Consider the following 17,991-nt stretch of genomic DNA (forward strand, 5'->3'; position numbering starts at 1 on the left):
TCTAGGGTTTGAATGTATCTCATAACAACTGTTTTCTATTTATTCTATCTTTTCTAAATAACCTAGAAGTTTATCCCACCTCTCACTATGTTATTGCCACTAGATACATACGAAGACAAGGCACTCACCAAGTTGCCACCTGCACCCATAAGGAAGATACGCAGGTTTCCAATGCACAACACAGCACACAAGTAATAGCAGCATACATTACAGACAAGGGCACTGTCAGGTCGCGTGACCCCGACCGGACAGCGGCCATCTATATCAAGTACCACCGGCTGCCAGTCCTCCTGTAGTCAGGGAACATAAAAAGCAGGCAGTTCTGTCCACCTAATGGTCGCCGTTTACATTCACATTCTAGAAAAAAAGAGGCAGCGGCAAGGAATGTTGAAGACTCTGCCGATGCCTCCTCATTGCCCGGTGGCAGTTTTATTTGTGAACATAGTATAACTAGCACATATATATTTTTCCCTAACAAAAAGGCCTGCAGTAAAAAGTTTTCTGAGATGCATTGGAAATTATTTTACAAATTAAGATGACTACTGATAACTAATTTTGTGGGCTCCAAGATGTTAGAAGCAGCACAAAAGCTTTGCAAATTCAACACTTTAACCCTTGTGCTATCCTAGGCACTTTACCGTTGGGAGTTGGGTCATCTAGACCCACTAGACAGTGCTCTGAACCTTTTTTCTTCAATGATTTGTGATTTTCACTGGTGTCCATGGATTACATGAAATCTTTCCACCTTTATCCACCTTTGTCATGGTAGGGAGAACACGTCAATGGAAGGGTGGGGTCATCCAAGATAGCACAAGGGTTAAACCAATTCGGTGATAGAAGCACGGTGATGCCACCCGTAATACAATCGGATGAAAAGACGACAATTCTACACCACGAAATCTTCATCATTTTATTGTCTTTGTTGTCATGATTTTACAAACATGATGCTTCTGCAACTCCACTTTGAACTGTGCAACACGATGGCGTTATGGACCGTCAACAACCCGAAGGACGCCTGGGATTCCAGGAGGCCGTGAATCCTGCAACCCGGCGGTCGTCAGGCGGTGGTTCTTAGCGCTGTTCTCAGGGAGCTACGCAAGTGGATCCTCCCCTCCCCCGCCCGCTGTTTCGCCACAGTGGGCCGAAAGCAACTTGGGAATAAAAAACTCCTCCAATAGTGTCATGGATGGCTACAGTCTTTGGGGGAAGACGCCCCACACATAAGTTAGGGTTCCTTGGAGTTGTACAGTCTCTTTGGACGAGGCTGCAGGTACCTGGTTAAAGATGCCCGTCCGTTCGGTAACGGGGGATGTCGCCACATGGTTTTTTTGTATTTGTGTTTTTTTCTGGACACCGGTACAGATAAGAACGATGGCATGCAAGAACCACATTTTTTTTACTTCGGTTTTTACTGGAAAACAGGATTCAAACATAAAGTAAAGCACTGAGCCCTGGAAAAACACTTCACGGCCAAAAGCTTATTAAACTATATGGAGGACAATTCAGACTTTTTTATATAAAGTAATGGGGCGCTTGCAACAGTTAGAACCATTTCAGCACAACAGTTTGCATCTTTTCATATTCAGTAAGTCCAATCGTGAGGACAGAATACATTTCACATTTATATTATATCTTCTTCTACACCTTTTTATTACAAATGTATGTGCTTTTTAATAAAAATTAAATCAGGAAAGGAGAGGAAATAATAATATTAGCATTCCGATGACGATCCGGCCAATTTATTGCGAATGTTGACCTGTGAACACCCTTTAATATGGCACAAACACCGTAGAAATGTCCTAAATGCATCGTCATCCTGGTGAATATCAAGAAAAAAATGAAGAACAACCCCACCGCATATCTAAAACAAAAAAATATTAAGACGGTAAAAATTAGTAAAGCAGAAGTGTTTTTTTTTCCTCATCGGAAACATGCGATCAAGCAAAAACTCAACGCGTGGTTAAAATAAGGAAAAAATGTGCAGACGAGTGTTCCCACGTTGATGACGATGTCCTTCCTGGAGACGTCTGGAGCGACTGAACCTGTGTGCAAAACGTGACAATCGACCCAACGGAGCGAGAGCTGGGCCCTCGGGCGGACCCACGCGAGCTTTGGGCGGCGCTTTAAGACATCGGATGTGCTTATTTTGCTCAGCTTTGGCACCGCTTTCTGCCGAGGTACCACGCTGTGTGACCCCTCCCCCCGCATTCCCACACTGAGGATACTGTTGTCTCTGGAGTGTTGAGGAGAATCGGCCCTTCCGCTAAGGTTACCGATATTTGACAGTTATCTGAAGCCTTCGACAACGGCCACCTGCTCGCCATTTATCCCACTACAAATAAATATCGTAAATAAGTCGGTAGAACGCAAAGGATATGAAGCAAACCAACACGTGTAGTGGCTTCAAAATGTAAGACGAAACTCTGGGAACTAAAATCCACCACCGTCCACTCTAACGGATGAAGAAACACTACGGGGGAGGATGTACTGTAACTGGAGTAGTGGTTGTTGTACAACGGCGATGTGGAGAGAATGACGCCGGGCCACGATGTCCTTTCCATCTCCCCCATCTTTGTCCGGAGGCGACCGCGCTCCGTCGGACCCAAAGTCTGACACCGGAAAACCCTCCCTCCCCCTTCCCCCTTCCCTGCCGGGTGCTCCCTCCCACTCAGCGGAGGGGCAGGTTGTTCAGTCGGCGTAGTGCATGATGGACTCGACGTAGTTGCCCGGGAAGAGGCCCGTGGTGCCGTTCATCACGCCCTCGAACCAGCCGTCGTCGTTCTTCTTGATCACGTAGATGATGGAGCCCTCCTGGAATGAAAGCTCGTCCTCCTTGTCGCGAGTGTAGTCGTAGATGGCCACCACTGCGTGGTGACAGAGGTCAAGTGAGATGTCGTCAAAGTTTATGGAGGATTGAAAGAGGGGAAAGGGGAGCGGGGTTGCTCCCATTGACTGTATCAGAGAACTGGACCAAGTGAGTGATGTCATCCATGGAAAATGACTTTTTTTATACTCTAGCCAATTATTCGCCATTTTTTTCACGATTGGTAATCAGTGATTGGTCAGAATTGGTCAATATTTCTATCAGAAGTGAGCTTGTTGGAAGGCCACACCCCTACCACTCAAAAATAGGGTACATTAAATCTGTCAATGTTTTGAATGTTGGGCGAAAGGGCCAGCAGGCTCCACCTACTTTTATTGAGGCATCCGATTGGTCAGTTTACGATTTGAAGAAAAAGAATCAGAGCAAAAACGGTCATTCTGACTGTAATAGCCGTTTATTTCTCTATAGAAGTCTTTGGGTACTTCCTGTTTGAAACATGAGGGGGGAGGGGTCACTCAGTCCAGTTCCCATTTACAGTCAATGGTTGCTCCAAAAATGATGACAAATATTGCTGAAGTCATGTACAAAATGGCTTCTTCAGGTCTTTCCTACCCTAAAGGCTGATGAAATTTAGGCGGGACTTGGTTCGACCCACTTCAATTCATATCACGCATTTTTATGAGTGTATTTATTAAAACCCAAACCTTTCTCCATGTAGGTTCGGGGGGCCCAGGGCGGGTCCTCTTCAGCGTATGGGTCACTGTACTCCACCACCGCCGACTCCTCTTCATCTTCATCGTCATCGTAGTCCTCGGGCGGAGGAGGCGGCGGCGTGGGCTCCTCAAACACCGGCTCGTCTGAGGGTGGAGGCGGCGGCGGCACGTCTGAGACTAAAGGTGTTTTTTTTGGAGGATGAAACAAAAGCAGTTAGGAGGAGGAGGAGGCGCCAAAAGACGGCCGATGGTCCATGCGGGGTTCAGGTAGACGTGTGGTTGTGCGTTAAAAATGACCACATCGCGCTAAGGGCCAAACGCTGCTCACATGCTTTCCACCTTAAGGAGGAGCCAACAGCTGGTGCCGCTGCGAAAGAATGAAACTGAAAACTGAATCTGGATTCGGTAAGAATCCTTCCTGCAGCAATCAATCTGATGTTTTTGCTCGTTTTTCCAAGATCAAGATGCAAATGCAGCAACTTCCTGCTGGTGGCTGATCGGAAGGTGGCGGGAAAGTGAAGGCGGGCGGCGGTCATGCTGAGGCGGCGAGGAGCTAAAAGCCACTTACTGGTCTCCTGAACCCGGGCCACAAAGCCCATGAGGGGCAGCTGAGGGGTGATCTGCATGGAGGGGGGAGGGGGCGCGTGTGGGCCAGCTATCGCCGTGCGGCGTCAGAATACAGACAGAAGCGCCAGGCGGAGAACGGCGGGAAAACACATGTTAAAGAAGAGAAAGACAGAAGTTGGAAGACAGGAAAAGGAGAATTAAAGAACAATAATCCAGATGATTTAAGATTATAAAAATACATGAACATAATCGTTTTTCATAGTTTGATATTTGCAGATGATTCCATTTAATTAGAATTTAAAAAAAACCTACATATAAAAGCTTGAAAAAACGTGTAAAGCAATGACCACAGAGGGCGCTAGAGAGGTGAAATTACTCATGACAGTTTAATTATAAATTACATAGCTTGGAAAGAATCCGAAAGATACTTAAAGCAATATTTAATTTATTGTAAAGAGAAAAAAATTGTTGGTTTGCCTGGAAACAGATGACAAATCGCTCAAATTTAAATATAAATTTAATTGTTTTAAAAATGTCTTTGAGTTTTATTGTGAAAGACAGAGTTTTAGAAAATAAATGTTATTTGTTATTTGAGTAAATTGCAGTAAAAAAAAATTCTAGAGTTAGTTTTTCTAGATTTAATCACTAAACGTATTACAGATGGATTATACAAAAATATTACAGCTACTTATGTGTTGTTGTCTTTTTACTGCAGATGCTCAGATGTACCTGGGTTCTGGGTGTAGTGGGGCCCCCCGTTGAGCTGGGTGGGGTTGTGGGCCGTGTTGGGTTGCCCGGTGACGGAGTTCGGCCGGCGGTACGGCAAGGAGCCCCCCACCTGCTGGTTCTGGGGCTGCTGGAGGGGGCGGTTCATGCTGTAGAACTGAGGCGCGCCTGCAGGAGAGGACAGCAGGGGGCAGCAGAGAGTCAAGCTCTGAGGCTGCAGCATCATAAATCCATGTAGAGGACACACAGCGCGGCTCATGCACACCGAGGAAGAGGAGGATACGCCAATGGAGATGAAGAGCAGGGAGGTGAGTGAACTCTGATGACAGTCTTCTTTCTCTTTCGGCTTTTCCCATCAGGGGTCGCCACAGCGAATCATCCTTTTCCACCTCACTCTATCATGAACATCTTCTACCCTAACATTAGCCAACTTCATGTCCTCTGTTAAGACATCCATGTATCTCCTCTTTGGCCGTCCTCTTGCCCTCCTGCCAGGCAGCTCCATCTCCAACATCCTTCTACCAATATATCCACTATCCCTCCTCTGAACATGTCCAAACCATCTCAGTCTGGCAGAGATATTTAAGTAACAATAAACTGACTTTATTCCAAAACTTTTAAATCCTCACTATCCATCCATAGTTTATTCAGATTCAGGGGGAAATTAAACCCTTAGATAATTTTTTACATTTTTGAAACATTTGTAGTTTATGGGATAAAAACTTAAACTTGAAAAAAGAAACAGCTACCTCAGACGAACAGTAATCAGATTACAAACCAAGACTAACTATATGTTTAAAGATGACATACTCTCCAAATACCTATGGATAGGTATTTTGTAACCTGATTACTGATCTGTCTGATGAGTTTGATAGTCACTAATCTGCTATCTTCCATTCTATGCAAATAACAATGAAAAGAGCTTGTAATCTGATCTCAGAAGTTTATAATCTGATCAAAGGCTACACATGATATGGATATGGTAGTATGTAATCAGATTACAAATACACACGTGGCAGAAATTAGGTAGTTTTTTTATTTATTTTTTGTAATCTGATTACAGATGGAATACTTGACTAAAAAATGGGTCTGATTACAGATGACATATGTGACTGATCCTCAACTCTAAAGTGAAGCTCTTTAAGGTGACGTTTTTTCAACATGGACAAAAATTACAGATGTGTTGATTATTTAACTAGTTCCACCTTAAAAAAGAATAAAGGTGGCATTTAGTTTTCTGGTGTAAAGTTTTCAGAGCTGCAGATGTTACTGTAGGTCAGTTGTGTTTGTTTGTTGTTTACTTCCTATGAGCTGCCTGCAGGTTTGTTTGTTTGTTTGTTTATCGGTTTATTAGATTTATTTTCAACAACAAACCTTAACGAACCAGATCTGCTTCATCTGAGAGGAGGATGATGAGGGCAGAAACACAAAGCAGGTGGGGGTGAGGGGTCGTCTTGATGGAGGGGGTGGGCTTCTCCCACTCACCTTGTGCCGGGTTGCCAAAAGGAGCAGGACCGGAACCAGGGGGGGTTGTGTTGGTGGGGAGCTGGGGAGGGGGTGGGGGTACAGGCGGGACCTCTGCGGGGGGGTTGGGGGCTTGTGGGGGGCCGTCTAGAGCAGAAGAGGGGGGGCCGGGGGTTGTGGCACTGTTGGGGGCGGGTTTAGCTGGGTTTGAAGGGGCGGGGGCTGATCCTGACAGGTGAGGGGGAGGGGGAGTGAAATTAAGAGGGAAAAAAAGAGAGAGACAGGTGAGGAAGAGGAAGATCAAAGTGAGCAGGGAAGACGCCGAAATCCTGGACACTCAGATTAGTCGAGTTAGTCATGTGGGGCCCCACCCTCACAGAAAGAGGGCGTTACCTGGGAAGGCTGTGGGCGGGGCCGGGGTCGGCACGGCGATGGGAACTCCGACGCTTCCGCTGCCGCTGTTTTCCCGGCTGCTGCTGCGACTGCTGCTGGGGTGGCTGCCTCCGCTGCTCCCACTGCTGGAGGCGGGGCAGCAGAACACGTCAGAGCACAAACACACCCGGCAAACCCAAAAAGATGCTAGTCGCTTTAAGCTAACAGTTAGCCGCTAACTCTTTTAGCCTCACGAGGTAAAACTAGGAAGGAGGACGAGAAAGGTTGTTGGGAACCCAGTTCATCAGGGGGATTAGTCTAAAATCAAAGTAGCAAAAACGACAAAGAACAAGACTTCTTTTCTTAGAAGTTGCCTTAAAGTGGCGATATTTTATCTTAATAATTTCAATTTAAGGCTATGGGAGGAATGACGAATTATAAAACTAAAACGGTTTCTCAGTTTATTTAGGTGTAATTTTATGTGACGCCACACGTTGGTACATCCCCTGTATTTCGGCAGACATTGAACACGACTGTCATTTTTTTTCGTAGAAAAGTTTTCAATCGTTGACTTTTTTCAATGAATCCTGGGAGATGTAGTGAGCTGATTTATTCATTTCTGCACCTGTTTTGCAACATCTGACATCAGAACCCACAGGAAGCCGGCTACAATCTTCAGTTGCGATTTTTGTTAAAAACTGACTATCAGTCGTATCGGCACAAGGAAGTGCGGACGCAAACGTCTGATTGGTTAGATTGATGAGGTTCAGGTTTTCCTTTTGCAACTCCTACAACAAAAAGACTGATGCCACTTAAACGTTACTGTGACCACGCTAACTCCCAACCTGCTAGTAATACGTTGAGGAATAAAAAAAAAACGAACAGTCCAACACCGCTACAAGTTAGCTGCGTTAGCGTATTTACAATAACACCCAACCGTTTTTGAAAGTCGCATTCAAAACAAACTGGGATTTTGAAGGAGCACCGTGTACCTCTCCAAGTCAACATCTGTACGCAACACCAGAATGAATCCGTATACAAGACGCTCTGGATTATAAGGTGCACTTTTTTTGAAATACGGTAATATTGTTTACGAACAAAATAACGAAAAATGTCCAAAAATATGTTTTTTATGAAATAATCAAACTTCAGGGAGGTTTTGACGGCTAGAGGAGTTTCTGCTTTTCAAACAAACACCAAAATACAAAAGACTAAAACAATTTCAAATAAAATAACTGAAACTCGCATTATGTTTAATGTTTTTGGTTTTCAGAGAATATTGTGGGACTGAAAGACTGAAAGCTTTAGTCTGAAGTGTGGGTCACCAACAACTTACGTCTTTTAAGGAAGAAGATTAAAAAAAATCCCCAGGAAATGTGGGATTTTAAACCATCAGATCAAATCATCATTCAGGAACTGTAGAACTCAGAACTGTTGTTGTTTTTTTAAGAGCGTCGATGTGTTAGCCGCAGTCGGAAGCCTCTGAAATGACCATGTCACAGGGATATAAAGAAGCAGCTGAAGCCTGAAGGAAACAACGAGACGCAGACACGGAGATGACACGGACAACACGGGGCGGACTTTCTGTTCACAACAAAGAGCCCAGAGATGAGCATGAGGATGGAGATCTGTGGATGGAGCGGTGAAGATAAAAAAAAAACACCAAGAAGAGGCGGGTGGGGGTTGGTTTGGCAGGTGGGGCAAGATAATTTCTGTGTCGTTCCCACATGTCTCCACTTGTCTCACTGGATTTTAATGAAGTTTATTGGTCCTTGTTTTGGTTGAAGAATGTTATTTTTGAAGAAAAACAAAATCAGCACTGCGGGGGCGTTGCGTTGTATGGCTATCACCATGGAAACCTGTGTCTAGCCGGGCTAAAAACAGCTCCGGATCTCTGCGCCGTCCTCGTTTCTTTGTCAACTCGAGCTTCAACTGCTGGAAAAAGTCAGTTCAGGAGGAGGAAACGTCTAAACGAGGATCTAGAGAGGAAGACTCCCCGACTCCAGGGGCAAGAGAGGAAGAGAGAGGCAGGAGAAAAGGGGCTGGCTGTTGAAGTGTTGAAAGGCATGCTGGGAAAGGGGGAGGGAGGGGGTACCTGTACGTGCGGTTCCTCTGATTAACTGATGCAGTGCGTGCGGGGCTCTGCTGGGGGAGCGCCGTGTTGCGCGTTGGGCTCGAGACGTAGTCGTTAGGGACAACGGGCGGACGCACCGGCTCGAGCGTCCTATAGGGCGAGTGGCGCCTGCGAGAGGATCGGGGTCCAGAGGGTGGGGGGAGGAAAAGGGAGGGGCATCCACACAGAGGTGTAGGAAGGGGGAGGGGGGAGGAGAGCAAGAAAACAAGTGCAAACTTAAAATGATTTGGGTATGACAGGTGGTAAACATCGGGGTGGGTGGGGATCCACAGGTGGTCTGGGGGGGTCAAAACCCATCGCTGCTGAAATACAAACCATTATATTCAACTATTTAACTACTAAGTAAGAAAAATAAATGCAACCCGACTTACCTTAAACGCTAAAAATAAATAGAATAAAACCTTCAAAACACGATTTTTAAAAATAAAAACAAAAAAGGTTTAAGCGTCTATTAAAAAACGTTCATTTTGTAAATCATATCCATATCAGACGCTCCTTTACACTTAAAAAAAAAGTACAACATGTTTAATTTTTATAAGAAAAGCATTTTCTTAAAGTCGTCCAGATAATCTCGTTTAGATTTAACAGACCAGTGATTAAAAGTGAACCCCTGATGGTCAGTTATGAAACTGCAATGGAAGATGTAATTAAATTAGCCAATTAAAATGAAATTTCCTATAAAAAACCGCAAGTTACGTTCACACCACCCTCGGCAAAACGCGATCAAGCTACCACTTCCAATGAAGAGTCTGTAAATGCGCATTTTGAGCTTCCACGTTCAAAACTTAATCGTTCATGCGTAACTACAAATGTTTTTATGACTCTTTTGGGGCTCTAAACGTGCAGTGCAAGTTAAACCATTTAAAGTTTAACCAATCAGGGACTGGCATCTGGTAGTGATGGCGTCCCTTTTAACCTTTCAACCTTTCAAAAGGTTGGCACGGAAGGACTTGCGCTAGTAAACAGTAAAAAGAAGAAGCCCCCCCCTGCTTGTCCAGTTTGAACATCATGGACTATACTCATGCTCAAGAATCCACGGGTAGCGAATCACATCCCCGGTAAACATGTAACTTTACGCATATCATTAATTTATTCCCTCATGTAGTTGTAATGTCAACCTCCGGCCACATGGTGGCGGTGACACACTAGTCTGTTCACCCAATGTAAATAAAAAGTAACCAAAGAAAAGGGTCAACGTAAAAACTATATTCTCAAAAGCAATCCACCAATTACAATTATGTTATTCTAGCACATTATACGGAAAATGGACAGTTTGAAAATAACTTTATTGCTGACCCACAATCAACAAGTTACATCCGGTTAATTGAAAGAGATCTCTAAAAATGATTAATGAAATTTCGTTAACTTCTTAGCAAGTCCTGTCATTCTTGACATGGTATTCTTATTATTTTTATAAATTAAAATGTAAAAAAAAAGTCAGATATTTGATCTTAAGCAGACGGTACAATTGCGTTTTGATGACGATTACTTGCTGCAACTTTCTATTTTTGGGATTAGCATCTTTCCTGTTTCATATCAAAACAACTGACAGTTGACGGAGGTAAACAAACACAAAAACACGGAGCTTTGAACCGAACAAAAGTACGACTCGTTTCCATCACTCTTCCAACGCTCAGGATATCTGATCATCTGGAGGATTTTAAGAGTGTCAAGATGGTGAGGAACCTGAACCAAAGCAACAAAATAAAGGCTATAGATTTGTTTCAGTGAAATTAAAACCTACGAACGCAAAACCATATATGCTAGCTCACTAAAATGCTAATTTCTTTGAATCGTTATAACATTCTTCCTTTAAACAAGGTTACTTTCAGTGGAAAAGCTGGCGTAGGCCTGTTTTCCCAGCAGGCACAGCGGGGCGACCCACTCCCCGAGCCCTGTTGCTAAGAGACACTTAAAAAACGTAAGTCGATGATTGTCAGGAGCTAGCATGAATCTTGCAGACAGACAAAAGGTGAGGGGGTCGTGAGGAGGACGGAGAAGCCCTTTCTGTTCCACATTCAAACAAACAACTCAAGCGGATGGACGGGGGATGAGAAGACAAACATATCGACACCATTAAAGAACATTCACGCAAGAAGACTTCAAAGAAAACCACAAAACACAACATCTCTGGAAAACCTCGGAACAACTTGGAGAACAAATTATTTCTCTAGGATCCTGATCATCAAAGTCGAGATCAAAGGTGTTTGGAGATCCGTGTTTGGAGAAATGGTTGCTAACCCAACCGCGGGAAAACCAGGACCCCGATGAAGCACCCGGTCCCACAGACACTCGCCAAGCCTTTAGAAAAGACGCGCTGAGAGCGGTGCTGCGGCCTACATACCCAATCGTCCCCTTCCCCGTCATGGGCGGGCTGGGGGGCTTCTGTGTGGGGGGGTTGGTGCGAGGAAGAGCACCTCCTCCGGTCTTCATGTTCTGAGCGTTAGCCTGTGGCGAGGAGTACCGGGTGTGAATACTTCAGAGAGAAACACGTCAAGCAGTCGACAGCAATGAGCGCATCTGTGTTGTCTTTGTGAACCAGCAAATACTGAGCATGCCGACAACAACACACAACAGCTGGATTCACAAAGAGGAGAGATGCACCGTTAAAACCCACCAGGAATCACAACTGGACGATTTTCCATGGAATGTAGCCCCTCCCGAGAGTGTTTATTTTAAATTAGCATTAAGCTAACAGGAGATTTTAAATAAATATTTAAATCAGATGAGGTGATAATCAGCAACGCAAACAAGTTTAAATAAAAAGATGTAAAAAGTTAGCAAAGCGGCTTTGAACCATTTGAAACACATTAGTAGCGTAAAGCGTTGGCGCAAAGCCGTTGGAATTACGTAAATTGCAGAAACAGTTGAAAAGTTAAAGTAGTCGATAGAATGTGAACACAGGCTACTTTTTTTCTTAAAGATTTTCTGTGACTCTTGATTGAAGTTTGTGTCATTGTTTTTTTTTTATCCCTTCTACAACAAGCTAGTGTAAGCTAACAGATGCTATCCTTGTAGCTTCATTTAGCTACTTTTTAGACCTCAAAGCGACAAATCGACCTATTTTTTTCTATTGTTATTAAAGATTTCTCGCCATTGTTTGCTTTACTTGAGAAGTAGCAGCATATACTGCCATAGCAACCTTCTACAACAAGCTAGCATAAACTAAAAGTTGCTATCCTTGTAGCTCGATTTAGCAATTTTTCAGTCCTCATAGCGACTAGTATCAAATCGAGCCCCTTTTTTCCTGATGTTGTTACAGACCTTTCGTGATTCTGGATTAACGTTTAAGTCATTGTTTGGCTTTCCTTGAGAAGTAGCGGCGTATACCGCCATGCTGTCCTCCCACATCATCTGACAGCAGCTACAAGACAAACACATCCCGTCTCCACTCTATGTTGTCGTTTAACACCTATTAAATGAAATTATTCTTTCTAATGCTGCAAACTAGAAATATTGCTTCACAAAATAACAGCAAAAAGACTGAAAAAACAAAACAAAAATGTGTTCATATATATTTTTCTTTTAAATAAAGTTCTCAGAACTCGATTTGACCAAGAGTAAAACAATCTGTGTTCTCTTTTTGGGTGTAAATAAAGTTTTTAGCATAGACAGAAAGAAAATAAAGAATGAAATTGTTTTGGTGCATCTCAAACAAAAAGGAAACAAAATCTAGAAAACCTCTCAGATTAAAGAAAGCATTAAAAAAAAAATCCTCAAACACCCAGAAATCCCGGTAAGCCCCTCCCTCCTTTGAGGCTTTCACTTCAAGCGTCTTACCTTAAACCTTTGCAACCACTACGGTTGACAAAGAGGAGAAAGGAGGCGAGCGTAAAGAGGAAAAGAGAAGAAATCAGGAGGTTAACGAGTGCTTACAAAGTAAAAGCATCCATGAGGAGCAGAGGCAAAACATGAAAGCTGCCAGCTGAGTTTTTGCTGATCAAGCACATTCGTACCCTTAATCTTTTATGTATTTATTACAAAAGTCAGATTTATTCAAAAACAGGTGGCTTTTCAAAATAAAACAACATGCTGGACTGCAATCGAAAGCGAGAACAGGAAGCAGCAGCAGTATGACAGATATTTTGTCTGGATCATTGATTTCTGAAACCCAATCGTCGTTTGACCTCAAAGAGTTCACCGTGAGGCGCCGCGGCCGCCATCGATCCAGAAACACAAACATGGGTGAAAGCCACACCTCCTCCAAACTACCAAAACCTACCGGACCTTCTAATTCGGTCCAATAAATAAACAATCTGACAGTTTGATGAAAGGACAGGAGAAAAGGAAGCAGCACCTTAACTCCATGACCCATGTCGTCCAGCAGGCTGTAGTCGACGGGCTTGCGGATGTAGCGGACGGGCCTCTCGGGGTTGGCGGGGGCGATGATCTTGTGTGTGCGGGACGTGTTCTTGTTGGTGGTGAGGATACCGATTTCCCGCCGTGCTACTTTCTCTTTGTGGATGTCCACCGTCTGAAAAAAAAACCCCAACTTTTAAGAACAAATGCCTAAAATAAAGACAACTATCACGGTAAAAATGAAGTTTCGGCCTTGGCAGATTAGACGAAGAGGAAGGGTGTTGTCCTCACCTGGGAGATGTGGTTGATGGAGGACTCCATCCGGCGGAGCTGCGACGCCTGGATGTCGAGCATCTGTAGCACATTGTTGGCTAGTGTGTTGATCAGGTAGGCCACGCTCGCCAGAGACTGGGTGGTGTAGTTTTTGGTCTCCTCCAGCGCCCTCTGCTTGTCTGGAGACTTAACAAAACACAGAAGGGGCATTTACAGAAAGCAGATGATGGATTTTTGCTTTTAAAAAAATGGCATATGGTTGGTTAGGAAGCTGGCTTTCATAGAAAACCTGTCTGCACTAGGGTTGTGCCGATGGACGATATCATCGTCCATCGTGATGGGTGACTGACATCCCGATGGAGAGACCACCATCGTGATGCCACGCCCCCGCCACGTTGCGCGTCGACACCATAAGCCGCGGTTACACGTACAAAATATCTTGATGGGATCAATGGTCGGATTAGAATCCAACCGTGTACATGGGCCCAGAAAAATGTTTTCAGAATATAAAAACGTTCACTAAGGTCACAATTTCGGTCGGAATAAATCATTCGCACACGCGCAGTATTCACACATGCGCAGTTTGAAAACCGGAAGAGGATACAACTTCCGCCGAGCGGCTTTTTTTCCAAACTTTATTGAATGTAACGATTCAATACAAAACAATAACAGCTATATACATTGACATGTCAGCTCGGTAAAATACGAGACGATCTTCTAAACGTGCTTTTAATAATGTTACGGTTATTATGAAACACCTCTTCGCTCATCATTTGAATTTTAATCCGTGTGGTCAGTGCTTTTTCTGAACGTAGCCAGGATTAGCAGTATGCTAACACACGGGCTAACAACATTAGCTTTGGAGCTGCGGGACGGATCGCAGTCTTAAATCTCCCACACATACCGCTCATGTACCCCCCCCCCCCCTTCCCATCAAACATAAAGCTGTAAATCTGCCCTCCGCCGGTCCACTTCGCTAGTTTAAGTGCGGGAGCGGACTACTTCTTTTCTATTTTGTTTGTTACTTTTTCTGTTAAAGTCACTTCCCTCAGTTTATACTGGATCATCGCGGATTAACTATTAGTTGGGAAATAAAATGAAAAAAGCAAAATAACGAATAGCAGTTATATAAGAACGAAAAATGTAAAAATACCCCCCCCCCCCCCCCCCCCCCCCCCACGATGTCATCGTCCATCCCGATGGTTGACAGCAAACATCGTCAACGGCCAAATTAGGGGACATCGCCCAACCCTAGTCTGCACCAAAAAATAATGACCTGATTAACGTGGCCGGGTTGCAGTGAGCGAAGGTAAAACAAAGAACGTGGCCCCGGCCTCGCCAGCTTCAAAGCGCCAGAGGGATCAGTGAAGATCCCTGATGGGGAACGGTGCACATCACAACAAGCTCCACCCGTCCAACCCTTTCTCCTTATTTGACTGTTTTTATCTGACAGCAAATCAGCCGTTTGTGATCATTCGACCGTCCATCCATTCATGCCTTTATTGATTCCTCTGGAGAAAATCTGCAGCTCGCTGATAAGACGGCTATCTGGAACCACATCCATCACCAGCAGCCTGCAGGCTGGATCCAGCCCACTTCTTTCCATTGAAGGTGGAGGAAATAACTTCATTTATTGCAACAGAGGTAACTAAGAAATGTACAAAAAACAAAAAATCTACTCAGCCTTCAGCATATTATCATGAAACCCTAATACAAAGCAAACTTGTAGCTAAAATGCCCTGGAGTTAGTCAGCAAAAATCTACCCATTCTTCATCCAAGAGAAAAGAAACCTTTACCAACAGCGTCATCGTGACAGCAGGTGAGGAGGTGAAGCACTGGTTTAATATAAGGTCAAACAGGTTTTCAGGTGCGCGTACGGACCACACCTATTAAATAGAAAAGGTCTGTGTTCGAAGGAAGCCGGTTTTCCGCCTCACTTTAAGTAATTAGAGATGATGGACTCAAGTTCCAGTAAGAGAACATAAAAAAACCTCCCAAACCACCACATAGAACCAGCTTCTGGTTCCACCTGTTTAAATAAAATTACAAGCTTAATAAAGGTCAAACCTCCATAGCAACCATTGGATTTTTTTCTTGTATGGAGCTAATAAAGTAAATTATGTTGCTATCACAAATTAGATTTCCATTTGTCCTTAGCAACTAGGGTTGTGCCGATGGATGATGGTGGGTGACTGACCTCACGATGGAGAGACATCATCATGATGCCACGCCCCCGCCACGCTGCGAGTCGATACCATAAGCCACAGTTACATGTGCAAAATACCTTGATCTGATCAATGGTCGGATTAGAATTCAACCGTGTACATGGGCCCAGAAAAATGTTTTCAGAATAGAACAAACGTTCACATGGGTCACACTTTTACTGCATACATCGTCAACTGGCAATTTAAGGGACATCGCCCAACCCTAATAGGCATTCAAGCATTTTACAAACCAGAATGACAAAAAGAAATAGACCACAATTACATTTTGTTTTTTGTTTTTAACTGTGGTTTTTCCAGAATGAGTGCTAGTGTTAGCAATGAGCTAGCAATGATGGCAGCTTCATTTTCTTTCCACACAACATGGAGCCGTTGGTGTTTTTCGATCGCAAATGCTGGCAAAGAGCTTCACCTAAACGGACACTGCAAAACTTCTCCATCTGTGCCACAAGAAATCAGCACATTTAAAAAACACACAAAAGGAGTCCTTGGCTTCCGCGCGTTTACGAGGCGGTCACCTTTGACCTCTCCCAGAATTCAACCCACACCTACGTATTTGTGAACTAGTCCATATCTGCAGAGAGGATTTGTCATTCAGCCTCTAAGTACATTTTGTGCATTTTCCATGCATGAAATTTTTGTCTTCCGTGAAATATGCGTGACAATTCATACGCGTTTCTCGTGTTCGTCGATGTGGGCTGATGTCTATCAAGGGTTTCAGCCAACGGCTCTTTACGTGAATTCGGTTTTAAGTGTGAATTACGCGGTTTATGCAGATTTTGTGTGGTTTATGCGCAATTATTGTGTAAATCTTACGCAATTGTGTGATTTTTGAGAGATGCAAACACAAATTTGTGTCTTTCCAGGTATGTCTAACGGACTTTTCACGCATGAACCACCAATGTATAACTTTTAGATCGCGTATGCGGCGCACATCACGTTCCTTCTATGTCCTTTATGCACAAATCACTCATGAATTGCAGATAAACAGCACAATAATCACACGCGGTTCATGGTCTACGTTGATTTCGTTGCGTGGTTTATTCATACCTCTTCTGTGATTTTAAAGTGGTTCATTCGTGATACATCTGCGATAAGACCACAACGACAACAGGTGACTCCGCCTCATTTACAATCATCCGTTTCTATATAAGTGACATCACTACCACCTGATGAGGACTATGACGAAGACGGAGGACGTCTGTCGAAACATGTCAGGTATGAGAAAAACACAGCCGTGTCTGATATAGAAGAACCTAAGAAATCAACACAACTTTTTTCTTTTGTAGATTCATGTCTGACCAACAGGTCTGCAGGACGGATCCTGATGCTGGCAGCTCTGAGGTTCAGACGATGTGGAGGTGTGAGCAGCATGACAGCAGCGAGATGACAAGCCTCCACCTCCACCTGTCAGGTCTGATCAACCCTGTTTGTCAGGGATGTCAGGGCCAAGCGCATCACACCTCCTCAGGTGCCAAAGATGTGTCGGTGTCGAACGCGGAAGCTCACATCACACATCCTCCGTATGTGGTTCACAGATGCAAAGCAGCTGCGGGGTTTGCGTGTGTAGAGGGGCGTGTGTTTGCGTGTCTCTGTATCCCGCATCATCATAAATCAAGTGTTTAATGTCTGGTCACGTTTATCCGCCGTCAATCCCAGATTACCAGAGATTAGCCTGGTTCAATTACCCCCCCATACTATGACCACTGTGTGTGTGGCAGCGGATCGTATCGATCCCCGAAGCATCACGGGAATGGATTTTTCGTTGGTTGTTTGGACCGAAAGGTTAGCTTGCTAACATCTAGCGCTCGAAAAAAACGCAACATTTTCTCCCCAAAAAGCGTCAACAATAAAGCGCGTGGGCCGCACATCTGCGTGTTTGTGGCGGGTCCACCGAGAATCGCGCGCGCGCGCATCGAATGAAATTACTTGACAGCGGCTTGTTTTTACGCGCTAGCCGCGGCTAGCTGCCTTAGCTGCGGCTAGCACGAGCGTCGGATGGCCGCCGGGAGGAGCGTCCGCCCCGGGCTCCCTCTGTCCCCCCACGCGGAGGGATACCTGGACATAGTTGCTCTCGCAGTACTCCGCGACCCGCTCCAAGTTGGTGAAGCTGTCCAGCAGCGCGCTGCGTCCGGCCGGGATCTCCTCTTCCAGAAGCATTTGTAGCTCCGCCATTTTCACATCTTTGGAGTGGGCAGGCGCGCGCGCGCGGGCTCCTTGGCGCTCGCAGAGGCCGCGTGCAGTACTGCAGGGTTCCCCCGACAGCATCAGCACTTGCGGGCCTCCCACCAGAAGGGGGCAGTAAAAGGCCGCTAACTTTTTTTCTTCATGTCATAACAACTTTAGTATTTATCTCCTTTGTCAGTTAAAATTTATAGATAAAAATTAGAAAATAA

General features: G+C 44.6%; 1 protein-coding gene across 9 annotated transcripts; it reads right to left on the minus strand.

Annotated features, from left to right (window-relative positions):
* Positions 1–896: 896 nt before the first annotated feature.
* abi2 (abl interactor 2) lies at positions 897–17,835 on the minus strand. Of its 9 annotated transcripts, XM_023961535.1 has the most exons (12): positions 17,654–17,834; positions 13,391–13,558; positions 13,098–13,274; positions 12,581–12,598; positions 11,145–11,248; positions 8,762–8,908; positions 6,688–6,812; positions 6,316–6,522; positions 4,834–4,998; positions 4,106–4,192; positions 3,529–3,714; positions 897–2,864 (listed from the first exon to the last, which is right to left on the minus strand). In XM_023961535.1, the coding sequence occupies exons 1-12, from the start codon at positions 17,768–17,770 to the stop codon at positions 2,689–2,691; spliced, it is 1,677 nt and encodes a 558-aa protein (XP_023817303.1). In that variant the 5' UTR covers positions 17,771–17,834; the 3' UTR covers positions 897–2,688. The 9 variants fall into 9 exon arrangements, with proteins under 9 accessions (XP_023817303.1, XP_023817318.1, XP_023817312.1 ...); XM_023961550.1 differs by lacking the exon at positions 4,106–4,192 and having other exon boundaries at positions 17,654–17,835; XM_023961544.1 differs by lacking the exon at positions 12,581–12,598.
* Positions 17,836–17,991: the final 156 nt, after the last annotated feature.

This window comes from Oryzias latipes, chromosome 2 (genome assembly GCF_002234675.1).
Source record: "Oryzias latipes chromosome 2, ASM223467v1".
NCBI classification, from domain to species: Eukaryota; Metazoa; Chordata; class Actinopteri; order Beloniformes; family Adrianichthyidae; genus Oryzias; species Oryzias latipes.

Coding starts and splice junctions, on each gene's coding strand:
- abi2 (XM_023961535.1), bottom strand. CDS start 17,770: ATGGCGGAGCTACAAATGCTTCTGGAAGAGGAGATCCCGGCCGGACGC. Junction 13,275..13,390: donor CCATCAACCACATCTCCCAG/GTGAGGACAACA, acceptor TTTTTTTTTCAG/ACGGTGGACATCCACAAAGA. Junction 4,999..6,315: donor TTTTGGCAACCCGGCACAAG/GTGAGTGGGAGA, acceptor CCTCTCCTGCAG/GCGCGCCTCAGTTCTACAGC.